The following is a 13,047-nucleotide window of genomic DNA, read 5'->3' on the forward strand; positions in this document are numbered from 1 at the left end:
TTCATTCTTAACTCTTAACCCAGACTCTTCCCCCCCCCATCTACATGTTGTCTCTATGTGCACAAAAGAAAATTCAAGTTTTTGATTTGAAAAAGAGTTTATTGTTTTTTAAACTGCTTTTACAGCTATTATAAACTCAAAAACCTAAAGGATAAGAACATATAAGCTTATACTAACTGCCCCCCCCCCCCAAAAAAAAACATGATCACAAGTGTACAATGTAACAAGTATCACTATATTTTTTTAAAATTAAAAATTCGGTGAAACTTCATTCAAACATTCTCTATTTTAGGAGATAATTTGCCTCCACTTTCTATCAAATTGTGTATGGGGTGGGGAAGAAGTGAAGAAGGCCTTGGATTGAGAGCTTTTTTGCCCAACCTCATTCCTTGCCATGGAACAAAGTGAGCCAGGCAAAGCCCAAGTTTATTTGAACATGGGAAGTTGGAAAGTATTTGCATAAACCTGAAACTTGCTTCTCATTCCTAAGTCTCCTGAGAAGTAGAACACAAGAAGCAAAGTACAGGTCCTACCTTGTTATACACTGATTTTTTATACACAGATTTGACTCAACATGAATGGCCACTACAAATGAGAAGGAATGTGCTGATCCCTGGAGAAGGGGAAAAAAAATCCATCCCTTTAAAATCACAGTTTAAAAAAACTGCTTTTCTTACTGTGGTAGAGAGACAGTCATGCAATCGATCATTCCATTCTTCAACTGAGCCAGGCAAAGGCAGGGGTCCCATGCATTTCTAATTACTGACTGCCTCTCTACAACAGTGTGAAAAGCTGTTTTTAAATCACAATTGTAAAAGGACGCCCTTTTTGATTTTTTTAAATTGCTTTAATGTAACACATTTTATGGTACTGGTAGGGAGTCACAGAATCAAACCCCTGAGGATGTTGAGGCATGGCCTTATTCCATTAGAAGCAACGGAAGAGCAAGAAAACCAGAAGTGGGTCTTTAAATCTATTTTTCCGCTGTTTTTTATCAACTGATTTTTTAAAATCCACTGCTAGGGTTTCTGGAACAGAGCCCCAGTGGATAATGAGGGATGACCTGTACTGTCTGAACAGGTTCTAGCTGACTTCATTCCTCACGGATAGCATGGAGAATATTTTGTTTGCCATTCACATATAAACAGAAGTGTGTGTATTGGCCATGTCACATAAACAAAACTTGCCACTGAGTGTACTCATCATGATGCCACAGCTAATCCAGCTTCCTGACAAATGTAACTCTACAATAAAAGCTGATTCACACTTTACATTTTTAAGTGTACATCTAAAAACATAATGTGTGAAGCAATCCTATACTTATACAGTTTTAATTTTTCACATTTTTATACTGCTCTTCTTTCAAGGAGCTCAGGGTGATATACAAGGTTCCTTCCATCCTTTTTGTTCTCGCAACAATCCTGTGAAGCAGGTTAGGATGATTGGTAATGGTCAAGGTCACCCAGAAAGCTTCATGGGGTTTTGAACCTAGCTGTTCCAGGTCCAGCTCACGAATCACTTCACCATCCTGGTTTTCAGTACCATCTAGATACTATTTGGCTTTTCTCTGAAGAGTAATGCAGGGGAGTAGTTATCTTGCATTCACACTTTGTTTCCTGGTTTGGAGGACTTGGTTAAATCATAGTTTGTCAGTTCAGGCATAATGGCAAAATGTGTTTTAATCAAACCAAGAAGTTATCCAATAAGCTGAGTATATTAAGTGCAGGAGACCCAAGGTTCATTCTCAGTCCTCCAAATCATGCCTACACAATGTCTTCTGAGTTAAACACACATTAGCCAAGTTTACCTCGTAAATTGTAAGTTTTCTATGAATATCACTTCACCAATTTTATACTGACAAATTGTTTTTTGGGGACTCTGTCCTTTTTTTCTTTTTAAAGGAATCTATTCATGTCCCTGATCCTGTGATTTCAGTAGCAATGAAGCCATCCAACAAGGTAAGAGTCTGAAGTCCATAGAATTGTTAATAGTAGGTGATTTCTATAGCCTAGATGAAATGCCGTGGTCTGAAGTTTTAGTAAGGAAAACATAAGGCTGCGTTTACTATGTGTATCCAAGAGTAACTACAACACATTCTCTGATGCGGAAGTTCTTCTTCAGCTACAAAATTCTGATGGACTTGGTGACCTAGGCTGAAATCCTCTACACACTTCTTGGGAATAGTCCAATTTAACTCATTGGAGCTTCTGAGTAGACATGCCTAGGCTTGCACCATTAGCCAGGTACACTTCAGTGTACCCTTTTCTAATAGAATTCTTCTTAATGTAAATCTGGTCCTTGGTGAAAAGTCTGTGATGCTCTAAAGTGAGCGTGTTTCATGGAAATCTTTCTCAACAGTTATGAAAATAGCCCACTATGTTGTTTGTTTTTGCTGAGAGCTCAGTTGTTTGAGCTAACATGTACGTGATGATTGGGAAAAGGTTAAATTTATCCTTGTGAATTTCATTCTCCTAGAATGATTTTGATAAGTTTTCAAAAGGCATTAATCGCTTCACAAGAGAAGATCCCACCTTCCGGATTCATTTTGACAGTGAAAGCAAAGAGACTATTGTGTCTGGAATGGGAGAACTACATCTGGAAATCTATGCTCAGGTGATTGTTAAATGCTGCTTTGCTTTGGTCAGCCATGCTGTTGAATCCTACTTGGCAAATCGTTATTGTAATTCAGTGTTACACAGCCTTGCTGTGCCCCCTCAAACCTGCTTCCATCAAGGATGTAACTTAGATATGTGAATTCAAATTGTGCAGTGGGACCCATCTTAGCTAGTCTCTGTGGTCACAACCCAAAGTGGGAGACCGCCTGGGAATACCGGGTGCTGTAGGCTTACACCATAGTCTTTCGAGACTGAAGGTTGCCAACCAAGAGGTGCAGGAGTCTGCTTTCACAATTACAGGATCTGGACTTTAGTTTAGAAAGAAATACTCAAAAATATATCTGCTTATGAAGGCAAGGGAGGGGTTGGAGTTGCATGTGTTACATATAAAAAGTTCTTAACTAAAAATCAGATTTTGGCTCAGATTTTGATTTTTTCGAATGACTATAAATAGCATTTCTGATTAAGTTTGGTGAGATCTTCAGCTAGATTTATCTGGCAACGTATCTTAATCAGTCATTTTCTGTGCACTCTTTATCTAGCGAATGGAAAGAGAATACAGTTGTCCATGTGAGATGGGAAAGCCTAAAGTAGCCTTTCGAGAGAGCATTGTGGCACCTGTTCCGTAAGTATTCACTTTAACAAGCAAGAGCCACTGGCCTAAGGCTGGGGTGTCTGCTTTGGTACTTATACTATACATGGGATGGAGGGATTTCTGAGCTGGGGTATGCCTATTGCATAGTCATTCTAGCTGTATATAGTTGCCTTAAAGACTACTAATAGTATTGAAGGTGTGCCATTATTCCTGCCCTGCACTGCCCTGTTTTGGCTGGCGGCTATTCCGTGTTACTTTCACCCCTTGCTGTGGATGCCAGAGAACTTGTATATGCCATGGAATAATTTCCTGTAGGCATAAAAAAAAAGATATTAGAAAAAGTATTAAATAAGTTGACAGGCTGTGTTATATTGTGTTATATATTTTGCTCTAGAAACTGAGAAAATATGTTCTGCTACTATCTGGCCACCACACTTCTTTCTCTCTTGTCCACATTCACATGTTGTTGTTAACATAGGGCAGTTAACTGTGTACAATATGACACAGAAATGGGTGATCAAAAACATCAGAGATCTGCTTAGTAAAATATCATTGAGTAATCTGAAAAGTCAGCGCTGAAATCTTAAGCATGCAAAACCAGCAGTTCTCTTTTTTTTTTTTTCACTTTACGATTGTCACTCCCGGATTGGCCTTTTCAGCCACACTAGACGCTGTGCCAGAACCACCTTTCAGAGCGCGATACCATAGTCTTTCGAGACTGAAGGTTGCCAATACAATACTTACCTGGGAGACGATATCGTGGATTAAAATCACATAGGAAAATTCAAGATAATCATCATTCCTTTTCTAAAATTAAAGACAAAAATTACTCTCCTATATCAATGAGACAACTGTCATTCAAGTCCAGCTAACTAAACACTGTAAGGCTGAACAGAAGATACCTCTTCTTTCTCATTTAAGCATACAACATTTGGGAGGCAAAACCATTGGAACCACCTCTAGTAACTCAAACAACTATGTGCACTACTTCCTTTAAAAAAAATGATATTTTCTTTCAAGGAAAAATGTCATTGTTTCTGTAAACAATTTAGGGTGAAATCCTAACCCATTTTCCAGCACTGACATAAAGGCAATGCAGCTTTGAGGTAAGGGAACAAACATTGCCTTTCTCTACAGGAGGACTCTGTGAGTGCCACCCAGCTGCAAGATGTAGCACACATCCCATTGGTACCGCTATTCCTGTGCTGGAAAGTTGGTAGGATTTGGGCCTTAATCAGTTTAGAACTTGCTCATTGCATGTTAATTTTATATCACTATGGAGATGCCTTCCCTGGTCTTGTGCTCTTTGGGATTTCTGTGACCTCAGATCCATCAGGGCTTAATCAGAGAAGCAAAGAGCAGAAAAGTTTATTTTAACTAAAGACAGGCATGCCACAGGAAAGAACTGAACATTAAAGGTTATATAGTTAGGGCAAAACTATGAGAATAGCCGATTGTAAAATCTAGTATTTGCTGCTTGCTGTCATGGCTATTCAGTGCTTGCGGGGTTCTCCCCTGAATTGACTTTTAACTATATACTGTGTTATTGCCAACAAGAACAGTTTTTAAAAATATAAAAAAGTACTTCACTTAAGTTTATTTTACAAGCACTGTTGATAACATGATATGTTTCTGCTTTGGTCAAGTAGATATATTTCAAAAATTGAAGGAATTCTCAGTTCAATAATTCCCTAAACAGTGAAAGTTTAAAAAAACAAAACACACCTTGGTGCAGCAAAATTAAGGGAATGGGGAAATGTTCCAGCGAGAATTCTGAATCTCTTTATAACAAGCTATCTTTCACCCTTTACCTTGGTGCTTGTGCCTGTTTTCTAGAGTTTCACTAGGAAATCCCTCAATAGGACAACTTCTCAGAGTTCATTTTTTGATATATGAACTTACCACTTGTTTGACACTTTGAATTTGTGCCACATTGTACCAAGTGTCTTCAGTTGAATTCTGCCACATTACATAACCACAGGCAGCGATGCCCAAGTGCCGAATGGGCTCCATTTCTTCAGGCACATTTCCATAACTGTCTGGAAACAGAATAAGTTGGTATTGAACTGGGGGAAATTTTGATATAGATTTTAATCTTGTTTATTGTACTGGCAACGTAATAGAATATAATTACAGCTACTTTGGCCATAGCTGAACCATCAAGATTTTCTGCCCTGTACTTTAGTTCTGCCATAAGCTGGTTATTTCAGGTAGAGATGGAAGGCCACTTGGCAGAACCAAAGGTTGAGTTAGGGCTGTGAGTCCCATGGGTTTACCAGAATAAAGCATAACATCTGGCCTCGGAAAGTCATACTAAATTACACCATGGCCTATACTAGGCCTAACATTATGCCATCTTCAGCCTCTGATGAGACAGTGCTGACCTAGTCCCAGTTTAAAAGAAAGATGCTAAATGGGTTTTTTTTGGCTACAATAAATTATTTCACAATATTAGTGTCACAGCATTTTGTTACACACTAGAACACCACTCATAAAGCAAAGTTTTAAGTAAAAAAAAATTAACCTGGAATATTTTGTCCCTCTATCGGTTCTGGCAGGTTCTTGATTCTATTGTAAATTTTGTTATCCAATTGCTCTGTATTCTTCCCAAACTCTCCTTCCACTGTGTAATGCACTTCTGGAGTGACATGTGGCTCTCCATGATGATAAAGAATCTCAGCTGTGCAGTTCACAGGACTATCCTGTTGTGAAAATAATTTCAGGTATTTAGAATTGTTTCTGGTATCCCACTTCTGCTGAAAATGTTTCTGATAAGAGACACATGTTGCTCCACTTTTGTTGACTAGAAGCCTGATAATAACTGAAGAAGGCAGGTAAAAGCCATAATTACCAAAAGAATGTCCATAAACCCACTTGCACTTCCATTATCCAAGTAAAATCTATATCCACAGAATAACTGCAGGCAGACTCCCTAATTGCTCTGACAGCAGATGGGGTTTTGTGGAACATACAATGCAGCTGAATAACACAACAGCCATCTCATGTTGTACAGGAATCAACCAGTGATAGGTGATTTGACCTCCAGAGCTGATTTGCTCCCTAATTATATGCACATGAATGTCATTTCTATATAAACATAATATAATTTTCAGACAAGCACCTTATTCCAGTATTGTTTCAAGAGGTAATGTGTTTAAAGAAACCTATTTAACATGTTCTACATGATTGACAGAAGAAATTCTTTTGCTAAAAATAGGATTTGCATGCAAATCTTAAACATATTTGTTTGGGAGTTAAATGTATATGTAATATAATTTATGATTTGGAAAACTTCAGATCTTACTACTAAGATGCATTGCCTTTGAGGCAATGAGGTGGAAGGTCTAACTGTCATGGCTGATTCACACATTCAAGTCAATTCATGCAAATCATCATGATGAATGTGCATGTGTGAACCAGCTCACTGATTTTAATCAAAACTTAGTTTTCAGATGATGCCCATGATCTGCAGGGATTTACATGTTTAATAGAAGTTGGCCTCGCTTCTATTCTATGCATTACTGAATTTGACCTTGTGATAGAGATATTCATAGACATACTGCCACTGAACCTGGAAGTAGCAGTGCATAGCCATCACGACTAGTAGCCACTGATGGACCTGTTTTCCATGTCCAATCTCATTTTAAAGCCATCCAAGCTAATGGCCATCACTGCATCTTGTGGCATGGAATTCCAGAGACTTATAAGGTGCTCTGTGAAATTCCTGTAGTCTGTCCTAAATCTCCTGCCAATCCATTGGAATGAATGACCCCAGCCCTATATTGAGAGCTCAGATGGTGCAGTGGTTCTGGAGTTGGACTTGTTTGCAAGATCCAGGTTCAGATTCCCACTAAGCCATAAAGCTTCCTGGTAACCTTGGGCAGTACTGTATAAAAATGTGAAAATAAAATATATTGTGAGAGAGGGAGAAAGCTTCTCTTTCCACATAATGCATAGCTGCATAGTTTTCAATCACATATCACCTTTTTTCCCCCAAGATATAAAGTTCCAAACTTAGCCTTTGTCATAAGGAAAGTGTTCTAGCCCTCTTATCATTAAATGGATATTCAGAGACATCTTGCCTCTGAACCAGTTGTCTTTAAAAGGGGGGAGGGGGAGCAAGTGAAAGAAAAGAAAGAAGCAAAACTCACTTTCTGAAGAACTTCTTCCATTGAAAACTTAAGGCGATATTTATGCCCAACACGTGGAATGTCCTGAAATGAGAGAATACATTGCTTATCTTGAATCCTTTGACGACTTGCCAGTCTCTTAAGAATGTTATTTTGTATTTGTACTGTATTAGTCTTAGTGGTAACACAGCCGCAACATACAGAATACACCAGAAAAAGCAGCAGCCATGATCCAGAGTTGAGCACATTTAAGATTGAGTTCAACAGGAGAGTTTAACTTTTCAGAAGGGCTGAACATTTACCAGGAGAGCTAAACTTTTCCACTGAAATAAAGAGATCTCAAATGCCTAACTTTCGTTAGGTTCTATCCAGTGTTTGCAATCTGTGCCTACCTGCCTTGTAAGACCCCGTTATTTAAATCATTTGTGTCTGCAACAATATTGTCTATATTGGATAGTAGTGTCTTCATATACTTTAGAATAGACTTGTCATGTTGGAAAAGAGACAGAACTTGCTTAGCAGGCAGTATCAAGCCTGGCTGTGTTGCAAATACGTGTTGAAGTCATGTTGTGTTTCCTGTTGCAATTTTAATTCTATGCCTGTGTGCATCAGGGACGGGAGGCAGGTGGGGACCCCACTGAAGTCCTTTGAAAAGCACTGCTACTATGTGAGATGTGCAAGCACTCACAACCCATGCACTGTGTGAGGTGTGTGTGAGGTGTGTGCACTGTGTGAGCCGCCACCGTGTGAGGTGTGCAAGAACTCGCAACCCACGAGCTGTGCACTTTCTACATTGTTCTCCTGGGTTCTGTGTGCTTGCACACCTCACACAGCAGAGGTGCTTTTTGAAGGACTCCAGAAGGGAGGCTCTGCCTCCCCACCCACTGCATGTCCCTAGTGTTATGTGCATGTACACACATGCCTACTGCGGATTGCACTTTGTGCATGGGCTGGTGCCACAGTGAATGCACTGTTCTCTGAGGTGCCACCAGCCCCTTGGTTGTTGCACCAGCTCTGCCCGATCAGGACCCAAGGCAGGAAGGGGGAGGAGAAGGCCTCTGCGTTGCTCTGGGCATGGGTGGTTGGCAGGCAGGAGGCTGGCATGGGGCCAGGGCAGGTTGTGCGCGCGTGCATGAGGCTTCTTCCGGGCGGCGTGGCATCTGCCCTGCCTGCCGCCCCCCGGGGCGCGTGGCTGCTGGAGCCCACCGCTTGCAGAACTGCGCTCCTCCGGCCCCTCCAGGCCCGGCCCGCCTGGCCTGGCCTCGGCCCCGCAGCAGCCCCGGGGCGCTCACCTCCCGGCTGGCCTGGGTGACGTCGCGCCCCTGGAAGAGCTTGCTGGGGCCGCCGTGCTGGTAGTTGATGCAGTGCATCACCGCCGAGAGGGCTCTGCGCGCCGGGTAGTGGCTCGGGGGGATCTCCATGGTGCCGGCCCGGCGTGGCTGCGGGCGAGGCTCGCTCCTCCCTGCCCGGCTGGGCAGGGCTTGGGCGGCGGCGGCGGCAGCGCAGGACGCGGGCTCTCCTCCCGCCGGCCGCGCGGGAGCAGGAAGCAGCAGCAGCAGCCCGAGGAGGAGGGGGGCTGGCGGGGCGAGGGCGCACAGGCGCCGCATCTGGCCCGGGGCGGTGGGGGCGCTCCAGCTGTGCCAGGCTCGCTCTCCGTCTGCGGAGGCGCCGGGGCGAGGAGGACTCGCAACCCCTCCGATGCTGGACAGTCCTGCGGGTGCTCTGCGGACGGAGGGAGGGAGGGAGGGAGGGAGAGCTCGCCGGACTTTGCGCGCAGGCCGGCAGCCAAGCGCTGCGAAGGGGCGCCCAGGGAGGGACACCCTTGTTTGACTTGGAAGGAAGCGCTGCCCGAGGTCGCGGCAGCCCCGCTCTGTGCTGCTTACTCGCGTGGAAGTAGAAGACTGTGCTGCAGAGCCCCGTTCAGCCCAGTGGAGCCTTCCTCCCCGTTGAGGCGTTTCAGGGCCACTTCCTAGCCACCTTCCCAGCGCTGGGCAGCCCTGCCAACAGGGCATGCACTGCATCCTGCGGGGTGGGGGGCACTCTCATGGAGGCAGCCCCAAGGCAGGGGAATGTGACCTTGCAGCTGCACCCGCCTAGGACAGTTCGATTGGGTTGGGTCCGCAGGCCAGCTGCTGGCTGTTGATTTTGGCAGCAGCTTTGGTCAGCTGTGAACTGTACAATCTGGGGTGTTCAGTGTGTAGCTGTGAGCAGTCTGGGAGAAAGGGGCAACTTTTGACAACAAGATTCCTAAACTTTTGAGTAGAGTGGCAACTTGAGCCCCCTTCCTGTCCTTCTCTAGAATTGTACCCTCTGTTTCTCTCTGGGTGTTAGAGTAGCAGTCTGGCCACAAGCTTACAGCTCTTCCACACTTTTTTTTTTTTACTTTCCCATACATTTTATGTCTCAATCCAATTTGTATAATTCAGGGGTGCTCAAACTTTCAACTTTAGGGATGCTGGACCTTTAACAAGTGTATAGCAGAGAGAATTTCAGCAGGTGTAGCTTGTCATCTGTGGGATGACAAGTTGCACCTGCTGCAATTCTCTCTTCTATACACTTGTTAAAGGTCCAGCATCCCTAAAGTTGAAAGTTTGAGCACCCCTGGTGTAATTGTTTGTATTGAAGGCTAATACAATTCTGTGTGTATCTACTCATAAGTAAGCTCTGTTGAGTTTATTGGGACTTACTCCCAGGTAAGCTTGTATCGGGTTGCAGCCTAATTTGCATTATTTTTAAATTTAATTGCCATTCAGAGCTAATTTCCAAGCATAATTATAAATATCATATGAACACCTTTCCCCAACACATGCAGATGTAGTTAAAGTGTGATCTGCTATGTGTGGATATTAATAGTTGGCTTGTCGTGTCGTTAAAACAAAACCACTTTGTTTTTGCAGTGCCATCATTTTACAAGATTGTTGTTGAATTGTTGTTCTGTATGGGCTTTGTTCATTATTTGGGAAAAGGGGCTGCAGCTTTCCCCACCACCCTGTTGGGGCATTGTTGAGTGTAGATAATTCATGTAATGTACACTAATTCTTCTAGAGCAGTGGTTCTCACATGTTTAGCACCAGGACCCACTTTTTAGAATGAGAATTTGTCAGGACTCACCAGAAGTGATGTCATGACCAGAAGTGACATCATCAAGCAGGAAAAATTTTTAGCAATCCTAGGCTGCAATCCTACCCACGCTTACCCAAGAGTAAGTCTCAATTTCTATCACTTACAAGCATACCCATAGTAGCCTGTTAAAAATACAGTTCCCCAAATGCAGTCACATAACATGGCAGCATCAATTCTAATATATTTAAAAAATATCGAAATGAATGAGGACCCACCTAAAATTGGCTCGTGACCCACCTAGTGGGTCCTGACCCACAATTTTAGAAACACTGTTCTAGAGCAACTTTGGTCAAAGTTTGGTCAGCTTGCAGTGGGAGAAAGTAGGAAACACATTTTTTATATTTTCTCTTTGCAAAACATTCAGCTTTGACCCAGTAAAGTTTTGGTCTGTTACGTGGAGTTGTATAACTTGCTTGGGCTACCTAATCCTCCTTGCTGGGTAGTCCATTATTTTCTCTGCTGGCTTTGAATGTAGGAAAGGGATGATGAAGAGCAGGGGGAGACTGCGTCATGCCTGGCTTTTTTCAAACCCATTTGGGAGTGACAATTTTACACACATGTGGTTTTCAGCATTGTTATAAGCCACCCTCCAGCCCCCTTCCAGATAGGGTCAGTAATGTTGGTCAGTTTATTTCTCCACCCTCCACAGAAAGATCTGCTAGTTCAATTATTATAACATTAAAGAATCACATTTTTTTCCATGCAAGAAGACCAGAGTTTGAATAAACCTGAACTCTGTTGTGGTTTCTGCTTTCTTATGAAAGGAAACATCCTGCTGTCATTAAAGCCCTGGCCATCAGCACTGTCTCCTATGAGCACCAGTCAGTGTTATCAATCTAAGGATGCATAGTTGGGTGTCAAAGATAAGCAGGAAATCCAGTCTGTCAGTGTTGTTCTCTTATGCCTGTGGTGGTTACTTGGAGTGACCTTGATCTTGAGAGGAATGCAATTAAGCATTAAACTAGTCTTGAAAGTTATATATAAAACCTTCTGGCCAATTAACATGCAACAGCATGGAGCTAATTGGAGTCTAGGGGGACTAATTTAGCATGGCATTATAGAACCCCCCTCCTGAGGGTTTTTTCACCTTTTGCCCTAGGCATTTCTGTTCCCTATGTTATATCTATGTAAGGTCATGGAAAACACTTCATCTTGGGCCAGGCTGTATGTAGAAATATCTGTGGCTATTTCTGTAACTGAAGAGTACAGAAAAACTGCTATTAAGGTTGGAGAAATGGCTACTGGTTGTCCATTTGTAGAACCTGTTTTAGGTTATGGTTTCCTTTCATGAGCTCCTAGAAGAGAACTTATTAAGGGAGGTGGAAACTCCAGCCCTTTGCCTATGTAAGCCAGTGCTCAGCTAGGCGAGAATCTGATGTCTTTGCCTATACATTTTAAATGCCTGAGTTCTGTGTTTCATAGATACAAGAGTAACAGTGTCAGCCACTGTTCCACCCATGTGTGCTGTGGAAAGTGAGTGGTCAAGACTTTTCTTACTGGGTGACTTGCTTCTGTCTTTTACAGCTTTGACTTCACTCATAAAAGGCAGTCTGGTGGGGCAGGACAGTATGGGAAAGTGACAGGCTATCTAGAGCCTCTGGAGCCAGAGAACTATACCAAACTGGAATTTGATGACAGAACAGTTGGAACAAATATCCCGAAGCAGTTTGTGCCAGCTATTGAAAAGGTGATGCATATTTTTCTTGGACTTTGCAATGTATTAAACTGGCCTTTTCTGTCCATGTTTTGATTAAGACAGTAAAGTTGTATACCAGTGTGGCCTGTACTTGGAGATGGGGTACCAAGAGTCAAAGAGGTGCATGTTATCTTCCATGCACTCTTGGTGGACTTTGCTGAGTTTCCCTTTCATCTGTAACCTTCTGTGCCCCCCCCCCCATCAGATTCTTGGTCAAGCTGTATTAATGCAAGAGGTGCAAGGGCTGCTATCAGAAAGGGAAATCAGCAATACCACCACAATCTCTTGTTCAGAAGACTGTGCACAGCCCTCAAGTCCCTGACTGCATTTGCTACATCAGTTGAAGAGGCAATGTTAACATAAGTGTCCCTGAACAAGTAGGCAGAACTAGATAGATTTGCAACAGATTGCCCAAATAACAGCAGAGTAGCTACCTTGCTTCGTCTGATTGCTGCCTGCCTGTGAAATTGGGGGTTGCTGCCACCTTGTGGATGTGGGCTTTTTTCTTACTTTCCACAACTTAATACTCTCAATAGGGCAGCTAATTGCTCATCTCAGTAACCCACTCCAGCATAACATGCACAGTGGGGCAGATAGCCAATTGCTCATCTCAACAGCCCAATCCAGTAGCCCCCACATTCATCAGCACACCCTCAAGGTGAACACAGAACAGGCAAGACTCCTCCTCAACTACACCCCACCAATACTGAGCATGCAGGTGTGAAGACACTGCCCACTAGCTTATTTAAGTTATTTGAGCAAATGTCACCATTGTATACACATGCAGGCTAATTCAAAGCAGAAGAAAAGTTTATTCATTAAAACAAGGCAAAACATGTCTAGAAAGAAAACACCACTCCCATTGCCAAAAAGCAAGAGAGCTCTTCT

At 42.9% G+C, this 13,047-nt stretch overlaps 2 protein-coding genes across 2 annotated transcripts in view; one reads left to right on the top strand and one right to left on the bottom strand.

The window, feature by feature from the left end:
* The window catches only part of GFM1 (G elongation factor mitochondrial 1), a 36,587-nt gene that overhangs the window by 16,252 nt on the left and 7,288 nt on the right, over positions 1-13,047 (top strand). The window contains exons 11-14 of the mRNA XM_066619637.1: positions 1,902-1,958; positions 2,476-2,613; positions 3,158-3,240; positions 11,988-12,150. Coding sequence (XP_066475734.1) covers positions 1,902-1,958; positions 2,476-2,613; positions 3,158-3,240; positions 11,988-12,150 — 441 coding nt within the window. The remainder of the gene's footprint in view (positions 1-1,901; positions 1,959-2,475; positions 2,614-3,157; positions 3,241-11,987; positions 12,151-13,047) is intronic.
* Positions 79-9,078, bottom strand: LOC136644103 (latexin-like). Its single transcript, XM_066619638.1, has 6 exons — positions 8,633-9,078; positions 7,362-7,424; positions 5,735-5,912; positions 5,113-5,249; positions 3,955-4,017; positions 79-3,519 (listed from the first exon to the last, which is right to left on the bottom strand). The coding sequence occupies exons 1-6, from the start codon at positions 8,945-8,947 to the stop codon at positions 3,415-3,417; spliced, it is 861 nt and encodes a 286-aa protein (XP_066475735.1). The 5' UTR covers positions 8,948-9,078; the 3' UTR covers positions 79-3,414.

This window comes from Tiliqua scincoides, chromosome 3 (assembly GCF_035046505.1).
Source record: "Tiliqua scincoides isolate rTilSci1 chromosome 3, rTilSci1.hap2, whole genome shotgun sequence".
Lineage (NCBI taxonomy): Eukaryota > Metazoa > Chordata > Lepidosauria > Squamata > Scincidae > Tiliqua > Tiliqua scincoides.

Bases quoted from the DNA above. Each gene is read 5' to 3' on its own strand.
- LOC136644103 (XM_066619638.1), bottom strand. From the start codon at position 8,947: ATGCGGCGCCTGTGCGCCCTCGCCCCGCCAGCCCCCCTCCTCCTCGGG. The intron at 7,425-8,632 runs GTGAGCGCCCCG...CTCTCATTTCAG, and splicing joins TCACCCAGGCCAGCCGGGAG to GACATTCCACGTGTTGGGCA. The intron at 4,018-5,112 runs GTAAGTTCATAT...CTTTAATTTTAG, and splicing joins TTCAAAGTGTCAAACAAGTG to AAAAGGAATGATGATTATCT.